This window comes from Chaetodon auriga, chromosome 12 (genome assembly GCF_051107435.1).
Source record: "Chaetodon auriga isolate fChaAug3 chromosome 12, fChaAug3.hap1, whole genome shotgun sequence".
Classification (NCBI taxonomy): Eukaryota; Metazoa; Chordata; class Actinopteri; order Chaetodontiformes; family Chaetodontidae; genus Chaetodon; species Chaetodon auriga.
Genome location: NC_135085.1, coordinates 19,418,392 through 19,431,423, shown reverse-complemented (window position 1 = coordinate 19,431,423; position 13,032 = coordinate 19,418,392). Strand labels below are relative to the sequence as shown.

Below are 13,032 nucleotides of genomic sequence, written 5' to 3'. Positions count from 1 at the left end.
AGCAGTTTGTTTGTACACTACATTTAAAAGTTGTCATGTTCATAGAAACAGTGGAAGTGTTCATCTTAGTTGCTTGGCTAGAAAAGAAAACCCGTGTGCACTCTGTAAGATTTGCTAGTCTTTTGCTATCATGTTTTTGGTAAATTACAAGGTGGAGTCTGTGCTTCGCCATGGGTCAGTGCTGCTCACCTGGTCATCCTTCCTCCTGGACAAGTTCTTCCATAGTGCTGACACTGCATTGTTTGACCTCAAACATCTTGTCAAAAAGGTATGGTACTGAATAAGAGCACTGAGCCAAATGTTAGCTGTCTTTCCTTTTCAGATGTGGATATTGCTATAAAGAATAGTAATTTACATTTGTAGTAACAGTTGTAGTTTTAAAAAGGATGAAAAAATAGTCATTCCATTCAGTATGTTTTCATTTCTTGTTCAGAGGGATTATTAATTAACCTTTGGCAAATGGGTGTGGATCTGTAATGTAAAAAATGTCTATTAGCATTGCAACCACCAGACAGCAACCCTTTGTCAGACTTAAACCCTTCAGGGATTCCTAAAAATACTATTGCTCAAGGGCAATGTTTCTAGTTACCGTATTTCTTTCTGTCAGGTGCAGGATATCTTAAAGATACAGATTGAAGATGTCCTTAAGGATATCTCAGAGACTGTGCTGATTGAGCTCCCAGATCATGTGTCTTCTCTCCAACACCTGATTGACCACAGTGAGGTGGGGACTCTTTGTGATCACGTTCTTTTTTTCATCTTCCAAACCAAAGCATGTTTTTTTTATACTATTTTACATCAAGGAAAACTGAATTATTAATGTTCTTGCATTAAATTAATCCTTTAAGTGACTCCTAAGTTATATTTTTATAATAACGATATATCAAGTGCCTGTCACTGCTTTCATCGCAAACAGCATGCGGACATGGTTAGCAAGTAGCTGGTGAACATAGTGTAGCATCTAACAGCTAAAGAGAAATTAAAACAACTAACTTATGTATCCTTTTTTTCAGAATCAATCTAAGGAGCAGGTAAAGACACTGGACAACAAATGCACCCGTGTTAAAGCAGCACTGAGGGAGCTGAATAATGTGTTCAGCGCCATTAATCAGTCAAAAGGCACCAAGACGGCTGTTCAGGAACCTGTTTCAGGTGCTCTTAAGTCACAGTTTTAAGTGTTGCGTGCAAGTGGAAATAATATAAATGTATTTAAATAACAGTCATACAGCATCCCAAATTTGAGTATATGCATGTGTGCATAACTTTTTATTTCATCCTTTGAACATTTTAGGACGGAGGAGTGTAACATTCTCAAGAGAGAGCCAGAGGACCCCTAATGAGGATGAGGGAATTAATTTAGACCGTCCAGATAGAGATAATGCAATCAAATTTGAAAGGGTATGTTTGCTAACCAACACCAAACCTTTACACAATATATTAAGAAATGTGTTAATGCTTCAAAGAAAAATCTTCATTTCAGGAGTTTAAGAAGCTTTATGAATACTTCAGTGCAAGGGTATTAGATGCACTGTTCAAAACAACCAAACTATCTCTGGACACCCTGAAACGGAGAATTTGTGGCACTCAGTAAGTATGTCTGTATTTGTCAGCATGTAAAGTAAAAGGCCAGTATCTAAGAGGAATGATATGATCTCTTGCAGATGGACGTCAATAGTTGGGAATTTTAATACTTACCAGAAGTCTGAGTCTACGATGGTCTCGCTAATCAGATCTGAAGTCCAGCTGGCTATACCCAACGTAGTGAGTTTCAACTGCTCATTGCTCTTGTGAGGGGTGGGGTGGGCTGCTTATTAAGCAGAAATGATTCATCTGTCTGATGTTTTTTGTCATCAGGTGATCATTCCCACTATAGATGAGATCCAACTGGCCATAAATCGACTGATCACCTTGGTGTTGGAAGTTAGCAAGGGTGTTGCATGGCAGCAGCAGTACAGTCATGATGCCACAAAGAACACAGGTAAGTCATTGTCAGCATGCACATGGATTAAAAAAAAAGCTGAAAGGTAGTATATGAAGTTAATTTTAGTTGATTAAGTGGCTCATTTACTGATCTCCTTGTTTTAAGAAAGTCAAAAGAAAATTGTCAAAATATTATTTAATCATTTACAATATCACTTGTGAACAACACTTAAAAAGTTCCTCCTAATTTGATGTGTAAACTTTATGAAGAACAAATTTTGCCTGATTTTGTGTGTTTGTTTGTGATGATCTCATAGGTGGAGAAAAAGAGAATTTCCATCACAGAATTGTTGAACACAAGGACATCAAAAAGCTTGTGTGCATTCTGAGATCAGCGGTCAGCTCCCAGAGAGGACAAGCAACTGATATTCTGAAACAGTTCAGTCCTTTCAGAGTGATCTGGGATGAGGACAGGAACCTCAAAGTCAAGGTTTGATTTCCTGCAAACATGATATGTTCTTGTTTTTAATTTTAGACAGAAATGTTTTTTCCTTATGATAATATTATGATTATCTTTTTAAAGGAATTCATGGACAGCAATCCATCCATGATGCATATAAACTCTGAAATCCAGCATTACGACTCAGTTGAACAAGAAATTGATGACATCAAACCCATCATTGTTTTGGGGTCAATTGAATTCTCAACAGGTAAGCTAGCCATAATGTGCTTTAAAGGTTTTTGTATTTTAAAAGTTGTTTTTTTTAAATGGTGAGGGTTGAGGCTTGCATTATAAATTGTATGTCTTGTACACAGAGCAATTAAAGAAGTCCTTGAAAGCTGAGGCCAAAGCCTGGAAGAAACTCCTATGTAAATACCTGAGGGCGGAGAACAAGAAGAAAATGATCAACACCAGCATACATACTAACAAATACCTCACACAGCTGTCTCTTCCTGTGGCTAATCTGGAAGATGTGCGTCGTGCCATGGGGGCCCTGTCTAAGCTTCGGGATGCTGAAATACAAACTGATATGACCTTGATATCCATTGAGGTATGAATAGCACAATAACTTGTGCTATAGTGATGAGAGCAATTGGAGTTTGGCATTGTGGAAGATAAGAAATACACAATGAACTGAGTAAATTGCTGGCTTTGCATGATCAATGAGGCATTATCAGTGGAAGTTATTGGAGACTTTGCAATGATTAAGATTTCCATCTTCAACAGTTTGTATGCTCATAATATTTGCAGTTTATCATAGCTTGTTCAGAAATGTTTTTCATTGTCTATTTCAATTCATACATTCATTTTCCTTCTTAAGTTACCCCTGCAGATTGATTTATGTAGCTGTCAAATAATGATGTTATCATGGTGTTATATTTTATAGGAAGCCTGTGAAATTTTGATTAAATATGAAGCAGAGGAGACCAAAGGGGAAGCGGAGGGGGTGCACAAGCTTCGGCATCGCTTCACAAAGCTTCAGTCTAAAGCTGTTAGTATCATCATTACATTTATACTTTTTTGCTTTGGGATTTTATAAAGCACTCTCCTGTGACTCAACTGTGATCTTGGATTTTGATTCTTGACCCTTCCAGAGATCAGTGCAAGAAGAGCTTGTTCGTATGCAGCCCAAGTTCAAACAAAACCTTCTGGAGTGTGTTGCCATTTTCCAAAATGATGTTAGTACTTTTATGGAACAATATGATTCAGTAAGTAATCTGTGAATCTTTAAGTCTGATCAGTTTTCAGTCAATCAATACATTTCAATTGATGTATTAAATGGGTTGTTTTTTAGGAAGGCCCCATGGTTGATGGAATAGCTCCCCAAGAAGCCAGCCGCAGGCTCCAGATCTGTCAGGTAACACTTTGAATTGACATAAAACTGTGCCATATCGGCCATCTGTTTTAACTGATTGGTTTTCTGCAAAATAAAATACAAACATCTATCAGCATCTTGCTTTTCTGAGAGTAGCTTCTGTTTGATACAGACCCTTTTTTTATTTTACTTAGGCTAGATTTGAAGAACTGTGGAGAAATTTCAACACATATACCTCGGGAGAGCAGCTTCTTGGCTTGCCAGTCACAGAATATGACTGTCTACGAAAGAAAAAGTGTGTTACTACTCATCAAAAGTTTACCCTACATAACCAGATCATTGAAATCCTATAAATACTTAGTTATGGTGTTAATCTTTATGGTTTGGTAGAATATATTCAAACTAATAGATCTTTGATTTCCTATAAATACCCCAGAAAAGAGCTTGACCTGCTACAGAAACTCTATGGCCTGTATAATGCAGTGATGAGTAAGATTAGCGGGTACTATGGCATTCTGTGGACGGATGTGGATATTGAGAAGATCAGTGCAGAACTTATGGAATTTCAGAACAGGTAATTCAAGTATTGTTAATTCTCCCCAACTTACATAAACAATTTTTTTTATAAGATTGAGCTTTTAGGTAGGCATGTGTCAATATGAAAACTTTACCAAACATTATACAATATTATCTCTGTAATTGCTGTAAAAAGTGAAAGTTGTCAAATGTATGTCATTAAAACAAAAAGTACAACTGTTATAATTGCATACACGTCAATGATTATCCCTTTTTCTAGGTGCCGAAAGCTACCCAAAGGACTGAAGGACTGGGAAGCATTCCTAGAGCTGAAAAAGACTATTGATGATTTCAGTGAGTCATGCCCCCTGCTTGAGATGATGGCAAACAAATCAATGATGAGGAGACACTGGGACCGGATCACAGACCTGACTGGGCACCAGTTTGAGGTGGAGTCCAATACCTTTACGTTGCAGAACATCATGGAAGCACCCCTGTTGAAGTACAAGGACGATGTTGAGGTTTGGTGGCAGTTTTGATACTGTGGTCACAACCACACTAATTTCTAGCCACAATATTTTAGATTATTATTTCGCTCACCCACCTAAGCTTGGCTTTTTTGTTGCATTTGTATTGTAGGACATCTGTATATCGGCTGTGAAGGAGAAGGATATTGAAGCCAAGTTGTTGCAAGTAAAAGAAGTGTGGTCTGGGCAGATTCTGAGCTTGATGACTTTCAAGGACAGAGGAGAACTGATGTTGAAAGGGGCAGAGACAGCAGAGATCCTCACCATCCTGGAGGATAGTTTGATGGTGCTGGGGTCACTACTGAGCAACAGGTACAACAGAGAAAACACTGACATGTAATTAATAACCAATGAAATATTTAATCACAAGAAAGGGAAATCTGCTACTAGACTGATGTGACGATAACTGATGATTCCAAGAGGAAAATAAAGTATTGATGCAGATAATTTTGGCTCCATTTAAACAAGGTATCCTTTCAGACATAGTGTTCACACAACGTCCTATTCTGTCTTGAGGAACTTGAGTCTCTGTCTGCCTTTTGCAGGTACAGTGCCCACTACAAAGCAGAGATCCAGGATTGGGTCTCCAAGCTTTCAACATCATCTGATGTCATTGAACAGTGGATTATTGTGCAAAACCTGTGGATCTATCTGGAGGCTGTGTTTGTTGGGGGTGACATAGCCAAAGACCTGCCACAGGTATAGTTCATGCGTTATATCTTTATATTCTGTAAGTTACAATGTTGAGCTCTTCCTTAGTAAAATGCAAAACTACCAAATTTTTCCAAATGTAGGAAGCAAATCGTTTTCAGAACATTGACAAGTCCTGGATTACGATCATGCAGCGAGCCCAAAAAGTCCCAAATGTAGTGGAGTGCTGTGTGGGTGATCCAATGCTGGGACAGCTTCTACCAGATCTTCAGAATCAGCTAGATTTCTGTCAGAAATCTCTGGCAGGGTAAAGCTTTGTCAGCAAGTTTTTAAAGTTTATTACTTTTTGTTGGAAATCTGTAAGGCTAAATACATTTTTCTAAACACTCTAGTTTTGTGTTGGTAGTGCATTGTGTGACTGTATTTTAATATCAGTGACCTGAACTTCCCTAGTTTTCCTGCAAATTGCTGCTGCAATGTTGTTTTTTCAAATCAGTTGTATTTAATGTTTCTTTGTGATTTTATATCATTCATTTTTGCTTTAATGTTTTCCATTCAAGCATTGTCATCAAACGTAATTACTTTTGTTTTTTTTTTTCTTCATATAATTTTGGTTACTCTTCATGCTTTGTAAGTACTTTCCTGCTGCAGTTGATGCAGATGATGTCAAAAGTTAAGATGATGTGATCTAACTCAACAGGTTCCTTGAGAAAAAGAGGCTCCTGTTCCCACGGTTCTTCTTTGTGTCTGATCCTGCACTCTTGGAAATCCTCGGACAAGCCAGTGATTCCCACACAATTCAGGTTAGAACCTTGATTTTGTGTAAAAAAAACAAAGTTAAGCTGATAAACTGTAAATTGTTATAGTAGTAATGTGATTTAGTAGTGTTGATATCCTAAACTTGTTTGGTAAATAAATGCAGTAAAACTAATTATAGGTGCAATTGTTTTTCAGTCACACCTGCTTGGAGTATTTGACAATGTTAATGAAGTGGAGTTTCACGCAACAGAGTATGACAAGATTTTGGCTGTCATTTCACAGGAGGGAGAGAAACTACTGGTATGTAATGTTAATTGTACCTGCAGATTGTAACTGCAATGTATTTCTTCACGTGCAGAATAGAAGTATAATTTCAAACTGTTTCTCTTGATGTAAAGCATTTCGTTGCAGCTGCCCTGCAGGAGTGTCGTGTTTTGTTTGTATAAAAATTCTTTAAAATTGTACTTGAGTAAATGCACTTTGTTGCTTTCCTACACTAATCACAAGTATCACATAGTATAGTAAATTTATGCTTGTGCTTTTAGCTGGACAGACCTGTCATGGCACAGGGACCAGTGGAGCTCTGGCTCGGGGAGCTATTGTTACAACAGCAGGCTTCGTTACACTCTGTTATCAAAGCTTCAGATCTAGAGATCAACGATGAAGACTTTGACCTTCTGTCTTTCCTCAACAATTTTCAAGCACAGGTCAGAAGACAGCAGCATGGCTGTCAGTAAAAATGTTTAATAAGTTGACAGTTTTAGTGCTTAGTTGCACCGTAATCCCTCTGAGATATCGGGTCAAATCAGGTGTACTAGGCTTGGATAGTGTATTATTATGTTTATGATGACAATCCAACAAACCAGAATGCTAGCAAAAGATGTTAACCTTCATTAACATTAGTGGTGCTTTAGTTGTTTCTTAGTACAGAACGGCACCACAGCTAATGTATATTAGCTGATACTTTCATCTTACATTTAGGTTATTCACTTCATGAGATGCAACTTTTAATGCATGGCTTTGCTCTTATTTTTTTAGGTGGGCTTGCTTGGGATCCAGATGCTTTGGACAAGAGATGCAGAAGAGGCACTTCGCAATGCTGAAGATGACAGGGAGATCATGCCTTTTACCAAACAGAAATTCCTAAATCTGCTCAGCACACTCATTAAACAAACTACCCATGACCTGAGCAAATTTGACAGAGTCAAATATGAGACGCTTGTCACAATCCATGTGCACCAGAGTGATATATTTAATGACCTAGTAGGTTCTCTGAAAAGTCTTACTTCTGTCATGGATTCTTTTATATTGTTGACCGACTGTTACTGTCATGTATGCAATACATTCAGGTTGACATCCTAATCTGTCTTCAGGTAAAAAAGCGCATTAAATCTGTCAGTGACTTTGAATGGCTGAAGCAGAGCAGATTTTTCTTCAAGGATGACTTGGATAAGGTCATTGTGTCTATCACTAACGTCGACTTCATTTATCAAAATGAGTTCCTCGGCTGCACCGACCGTTTGGTAATCACACCTCTGACAGACAGGCAAGAGAAGACGAATTTGATTTTGTTATTTAATAGTCGAAGGAACTTTTAATACAGTCATTAATTCCTAAATTGAATTGGAGAACTGCTTTTTATCTACAGGTGTTATATCACACTCTCCCAGGCTCTAGGCATGAGCATGGGAGGAGCGCCCGCAGGGCCAGCTGGCACTGGGAAGACTGAAACTACGAAAGACATGGGTCGCTGCCTTGGCAAGTATGTGGTCGTCTTCAACTGCTCAGACCAGATGGACTTCAGAGGACTTGGCAGGATATACAAAGGTATCCCAGGCAACGAAACAATTAATTCAACAGTGTGATGTACAATTTCAGTTATCTCATGATTGTTCTAATTTTTTTTTCAGGTCTGGCACAGTCAGGATCCTGGGGCTGCTTTGATGAGTTCAACAGAATCGACCTTCCAGTGCTTTCTGTTGCTGCTCAGCAGATATATATTGTTCTGATGGCACGCAAGAAGCACAAAAGCACTTTCATCTTTACTGATGGAGACTGTGTGGATCTGAATCCAGAGTTTGGCCTATTTATCACCATGGTAGGATAGACAAGTGCAAAGAAATCTTATAATAAACACCTTAAAACTAGGTATAAAACATAGCTATGCACTAGGTAATATGTCATCATTCTATGTTTAGAATCCGGGATATGCAGGTCGCCAGGAACTTCCTGAAAACTTAAAAGTGCAATTCAGGACAGTGTCTATGATGGTACCAGACAGGCAGGTGGGTTAAGCTACTAAGTAATAATGGTAAGTAATAATTTTCCTTTTGTTCTAGTCTGAACAGACGTCACATCTCCACTGTTGTTTTTGGCAGATCATCATGAGAGTCAAACTAGCCAGTTGTGGATTCAATGAGAATGTCATGTTAGCCCAGAAATTCTTTGTCCTTTATAAACTGTGTGAAGAACAACTTACAAAGCAGGTGAGGATTTTATGTCCAGTGCTTAGTCATTACTTTGAATGATTGACCTACTGACACACAACATTTCCATTTGTCAGGTGCACTATGACTTTGGCCTGAGGAACATCCTGTCCGTGTTAAGAACTCTGGGTGCCAGTAAAAGAGCAAGGCCCAATGACACAGAGTCCAGCATCGTTATGAGAGTGCTGCGTGACATGAATCTTTCAAAACTTGTATGACAGGAACTCAGTGTTGGCCATAATATAATACATTTTAGAGATATTGTACTGTGTCAGCAGGTACTGTGTGGGTAAAGCTGTCTGTATGTTTCAGGTGGATGAGGATGAGCCCCTCTTCCTTAGTCTGATCAATGACCTATTCCCTGGTATCCAGCTGGATGGGAGCACATATGTTGAACTTCAAGCTGCTGTTGGCCATCAAGTTGAGCTTGCTGGTATTGTCAACCACCCTCCATGGAACCTCAAGCTGGTTCAGGTACCTCAAAACCTCTTCATCTGTATGCTAAGCTCCTTTTGTGATTTGTCTCATAAAGTTATTGTTTGGACCATACCATACTAATATGTTACTGTTCACAGCTTTATGAGGCTTCACGAGTGCGTCATGGCCTGATGACTTTGGGCCCCAGTGGAGCTGGGAAGACCACAGTCATCAAGATTCTCATGCGAGCTCTGACTGAATGTGGATCCCCACACAGGGAGCTGCGCATGAACCCCAAAGCAATCACTGCGCCACAGATGTTCGGTCGTCTTGATGCAGCCACCAATGATTGGACTGATGGGATCTTTTCCACTCTGTGGAGGAGGACACTTAAAGCCAAAAAAGGTTTGTAACACAAAGTTCAGTGCACATTTAAACTAATTTTTCTCAATTTATATAGCACATTGCCTTTATGGAAATGTTCTTGCACTAACCAAACACATTATTATACATATATACTAAATCTGTATATGATTGGTTGACACCTAAAAATGTTAGGGATATCACCACCCGTAAAAAATGGACTGTCCTTGAACAGACCAACAGAGTAACTGAAAATGTGCAAGAGAATTGTGATGGCTTTGAAATGTAAACTCTTCAGGGGAGTTCATATGGATCGTCCTGGATGGCCCTGTGGACGCCATATGGATTGAGAACCTCAACTCTGTGCTGGATGATAACAAAACGCTGACACTGGCTAATGGTGACCGCATCACCATGTCTCCGTCCTGCAAGCTGGTGTTTGAGGTGCACAACATGGATAATGCCTCCCCTGCTACTGTGTCTCGGGTGGGTATGGTCTTCATGAGCTCCTCAGCTCTCAGCTGGAGACCCTTAATCCAGGTACAGTTGTTTTGTTTAAATCATCAAAGGAGAGAGTGTTTGCAGAGAAGAAATAATGCTTCTTTTAGAATGAAGTGCCTCGATGGAACATGTGTTTTGTGTTCAAGGGATGGGCTCACAAACGCAATGCACAAGAGGCAGAGAGCATCATGAGTTTATATGACAAGGTATTTGAGGACACTTACTTATATATGAAGCAGAACCTAAAACCCAAAATGGAACTTTTGGAGTGCAACTATGTAATGCAGGTATGTATCCAGATTCAGGAATTAGATGATGGTTCTGAATTAGATGATTGTTTCATGAAACACTGAACTATCGGAATACGATTCATCCTCAGTCTGTCAATCTGCTGGAGGGTCTCATCCCAGCCAAGGAGACGGCTGGTAACAAACACCATGAACGCCTCTTTGTCTTCAGCCTGATGTGGAGTCTGGGAGCCCTTTTGGAGCTGGAGGATCGGGACAAACTAGAGGCTTATATTAGAGCTCATGACAGCAGCATTGATGTGCCTCAAACACAGCCAGGAGAGACTATGTTTGAGTACATGGTCAACCCAAACGGTACAGTAATTTTATACATTCGACACCACCTCTTTACCTCTGTCATCTTTATTCAGTTTTTAAGGGAGTGTTTGAAGGCCTGTTTTATTGTGGGCATAATGTACATATGACCATAGTATGTATGGCGACTTTTCAGGTGAATGGTGTCATTGGAATAACCATGTGGGGGAGTATGTCTATCCAACTGACCATGTGCCAGACTATGCCTCCATCCTGGTGCCAAATGTGGATAACACAAGAACCTCTTTCCTGTTGGAGACTATTGCCAAACAGCGCAAGGTGGTCTTGTCTCTTTTCTATAATAACATATACTTCATTGTAACACATAGTTGCTTTTGTGAAAGAAGAATATTGTGTTTGTACAGGCTGTACTGCTCATTGGTGAACAAGGGACAGCTAAGACAGTGATGATAAAAAGCTACACAAAAAAATTTGACCCTGAAACACACTTGTCCAAGTCCCTGAACTTCTCATCTGCAACACAACCATTGATGTTTCAGGTACAATATTTATTATATGTTAATGCATGGCCTTATGCAGTTCTGAATCATTTTTTGTTTGTCAAAACCTTTTTTTGTCATTACAGCGCGCAGTGGAAAGCTACATTGAGAAAAGAATTGGCAGCACCTATGGACCCCCTGGGGGACGCAGGATGACAGTTTTCATTGATGATATCAACATGCCTGTTGTCAATGAATGGGGAGATCAGGTGTTTACATAGTAGCAGTTCATATATGTGTGTGTGTGTGTGTGTGTGTGTGTGTGCGCGCGCGCGCGCGCGCGTGTGCATGCGTGCATGTGAATATATATACACACACACACACACACATATATATGTCTTAATAGCAACTGTATATGACTGTCTGGCCAGATCACCAATGAGATAGTACGCCAGCTGATGGAAATGAGCGGCATGTACAATCTGGACAAACCAGGAGACTTCACCACTGTTGTGGATGTACAGATGCTGGCTGCCATGATTCACCCTGGTGGTGGAAGAAATGACATCCCACAAAGACTGAAGAGACAGTTTACTGTTTTCAACTGTACTCTGCCATCCAACACCTCCATTGATAAGATCTTTGGTATCTGTCTCTAAAGTGATTCATTTTTTTGTTGACTTAATTTTGTATGAAACACTTAAATTATTGTTTTCTTTCTTTCTGTAGGTATAATTGGCTTTGGATATTTCCATACGTGCAGGACCTTCAAGCCTGAGATTTCAGATATGGTGAAGTGTCTTGTGTCTGCTGGCAGGATTTTATGGCAGTGGACAAAGGTAATCATTTGAAAGAGGATGTGAAATTGGTAATAAGGATACATTTATTAATGAGGACATGACCTGATTTGATAATTTCACATTGAAGGCAAAAATGCTTCCAACACCATCCAAGTTCCACTACATCTTCAATTTGAGAGACTTGTCCAGGATCTGGCAAGGAATGTTAAACATTAAGGCTGAGGAGTGTAATGATATCCCCACTCTCTTGGCTCTTTTCAAGAGTGAATGTACCAGGGTGATTGCTGACAGGTACAGTGCTTACATATAGCAAATCCCCTTTTAAGTGCAACAAAAATGTCAAAAAGGCAAACTGAAACATTGTTTGGTTTTAGGTTTATTTGCTCTGAAGACAGAGTGTGGTTTGAGAAGGCTGTATGTCGTGTGATTCAAGAACATGTTGACCCCAGCCTTGTCCAAGAGCTTCATCCTGACCCATACTTTGCGGACTTCCTGCGAGATGCCCCCGAGCCCACTGGAGAAGAAGATGATGATGCTTGTTTTGATGCCCCCAAAATTTATGAACTGGTATGACCTTGATATTTAGAAAACTGTAACATATTTGTACTGTAGATGCAGACAACTGTCCCCATCATCTGAGCACACTAACATTCTTCCAGGTGCCAAATTTTGAGTTCTTATCAGAAAAGTTAATGATGTATCAGGCCCAGCACAATGAGGGCATAAGAGGTTGCAACTTAGATCTGGTTTTCTTCACGGATGCCATGACTCATCTTGTCAAGGTCAGACTAAAAGCTGATCGGACTGATAAATATCCTGTAGAGTAAGCTGTAAATAAGTCTCATTTATTTGAGATTTGCCTTCCTATAGATCTCACGAATCATTCGAACTGACAATGGCAATGCCCTGCTTGTGGGAGTCGGAGGATCAGGGAAACAGAGCCTGACTCGTCTGGCATCATACATAGCGGGATACAGTATCTTCCAGATCACATTGACAAGGTAAAAACAGGAAGACATAAAACTGCTTTCAGCATTAGCGAGGCAATGTGAAAGAGGGTGGTATTGCATTAACAAGATAAATAAATACATTGTGTAAATACAGTGAAATCTTGCTAAAGTCTCTGCAGTTTTGTATTTTGTTGTGAAAGGTTTGCAGTAAGGCTAGCAGTGAAGTTCTTAAATGCTACGTTTGAATTGTAATTATGATTAACTGTAAAATTCATTCATTCAT

The 13,032-nt window shown here is 39.5% G+C and overlaps 1 protein-coding gene across 1 annotated transcript in view; it reads left to right on the top strand.

The window, feature by feature from the left end:
- The window catches only part of LOC143329171 (dynein axonemal heavy chain 8-like), a 29,605-nt gene that overhangs the window by 6,108 nt on the left and 10,465 nt on the right, over positions 1–13,032 (top strand). The window contains exons 19-61 of the mRNA XM_076744950.1: positions 152–268; positions 608–724; positions 1,014–1,152; positions 1,292–1,398; positions 1,481–1,587; positions 1,662–1,761; positions 1,855–1,978; positions 2,238–2,410; positions 2,504–2,630; positions 2,737–2,972; positions 3,309–3,413; positions 3,517–3,630; positions 3,717–3,779; positions 3,932–4,032; positions 4,174–4,311; positions 4,534–4,774; positions 4,893–5,092; positions 5,326–5,479; positions 5,575–5,738; positions 6,132–6,234; positions 6,386–6,490; positions 6,736–6,897; positions 7,229–7,453; positions 7,564–7,736; positions 7,839–8,017; positions 8,101–8,288; positions 8,389–8,475; positions 8,569–8,676; positions 8,754–8,888; positions 8,989–9,150; positions 9,252–9,498; positions 9,755–9,996; positions 10,104–10,244; positions 10,337–10,559; positions 10,696–10,838; positions 10,925–11,059; positions 11,146–11,268; positions 11,431–11,644; positions 11,729–11,838; positions 11,927–12,090; positions 12,174–12,366; positions 12,459–12,581; positions 12,670–12,800. Of these exons, the coding sequence (XP_076601065.1) occupies positions 152–268; positions 608–724; positions 1,014–1,152; positions 1,292–1,398; positions 1,481–1,587; positions 1,662–1,761; positions 1,855–1,978; positions 2,238–2,410; positions 2,504–2,630; positions 2,737–2,972; positions 3,309–3,413; positions 3,517–3,630; positions 3,717–3,779; positions 3,932–4,032; positions 4,174–4,311; positions 4,534–4,774; positions 4,893–5,092; positions 5,326–5,479; positions 5,575–5,738; positions 6,132–6,234; positions 6,386–6,490; positions 6,736–6,897; positions 7,229–7,453; positions 7,564–7,736; positions 7,839–8,017; positions 8,101–8,288; positions 8,389–8,475; positions 8,569–8,676; positions 8,754–8,888; positions 8,989–9,150; positions 9,252–9,498; positions 9,755–9,996; positions 10,104–10,244; positions 10,337–10,559; positions 10,696–10,838; positions 10,925–11,059; positions 11,146–11,268; positions 11,431–11,644; positions 11,729–11,838; positions 11,927–12,090; positions 12,174–12,366; positions 12,459–12,581; positions 12,670–12,800 (6,443 nt within the window). The remainder of the gene's footprint in view (positions 1–151; positions 269–607; positions 725–1,013; positions 1,153–1,291; positions 1,399–1,480; positions 1,588–1,661; positions 1,762–1,854; positions 1,979–2,237; positions 2,411–2,503; positions 2,631–2,736; positions 2,973–3,308; positions 3,414–3,516; positions 3,631–3,716; positions 3,780–3,931; positions 4,033–4,173; positions 4,312–4,533; positions 4,775–4,892; positions 5,093–5,325; positions 5,480–5,574; positions 5,739–6,131; positions 6,235–6,385; positions 6,491–6,735; positions 6,898–7,228; positions 7,454–7,563; positions 7,737–7,838; positions 8,018–8,100; positions 8,289–8,388; positions 8,476–8,568; positions 8,677–8,753; positions 8,889–8,988; positions 9,151–9,251; positions 9,499–9,754; positions 9,997–10,103; positions 10,245–10,336; positions 10,560–10,695; positions 10,839–10,924; positions 11,060–11,145; positions 11,269–11,430; positions 11,645–11,728; positions 11,839–11,926; positions 12,091–12,173; positions 12,367–12,458; positions 12,582–12,669; positions 12,801–13,032) is intronic.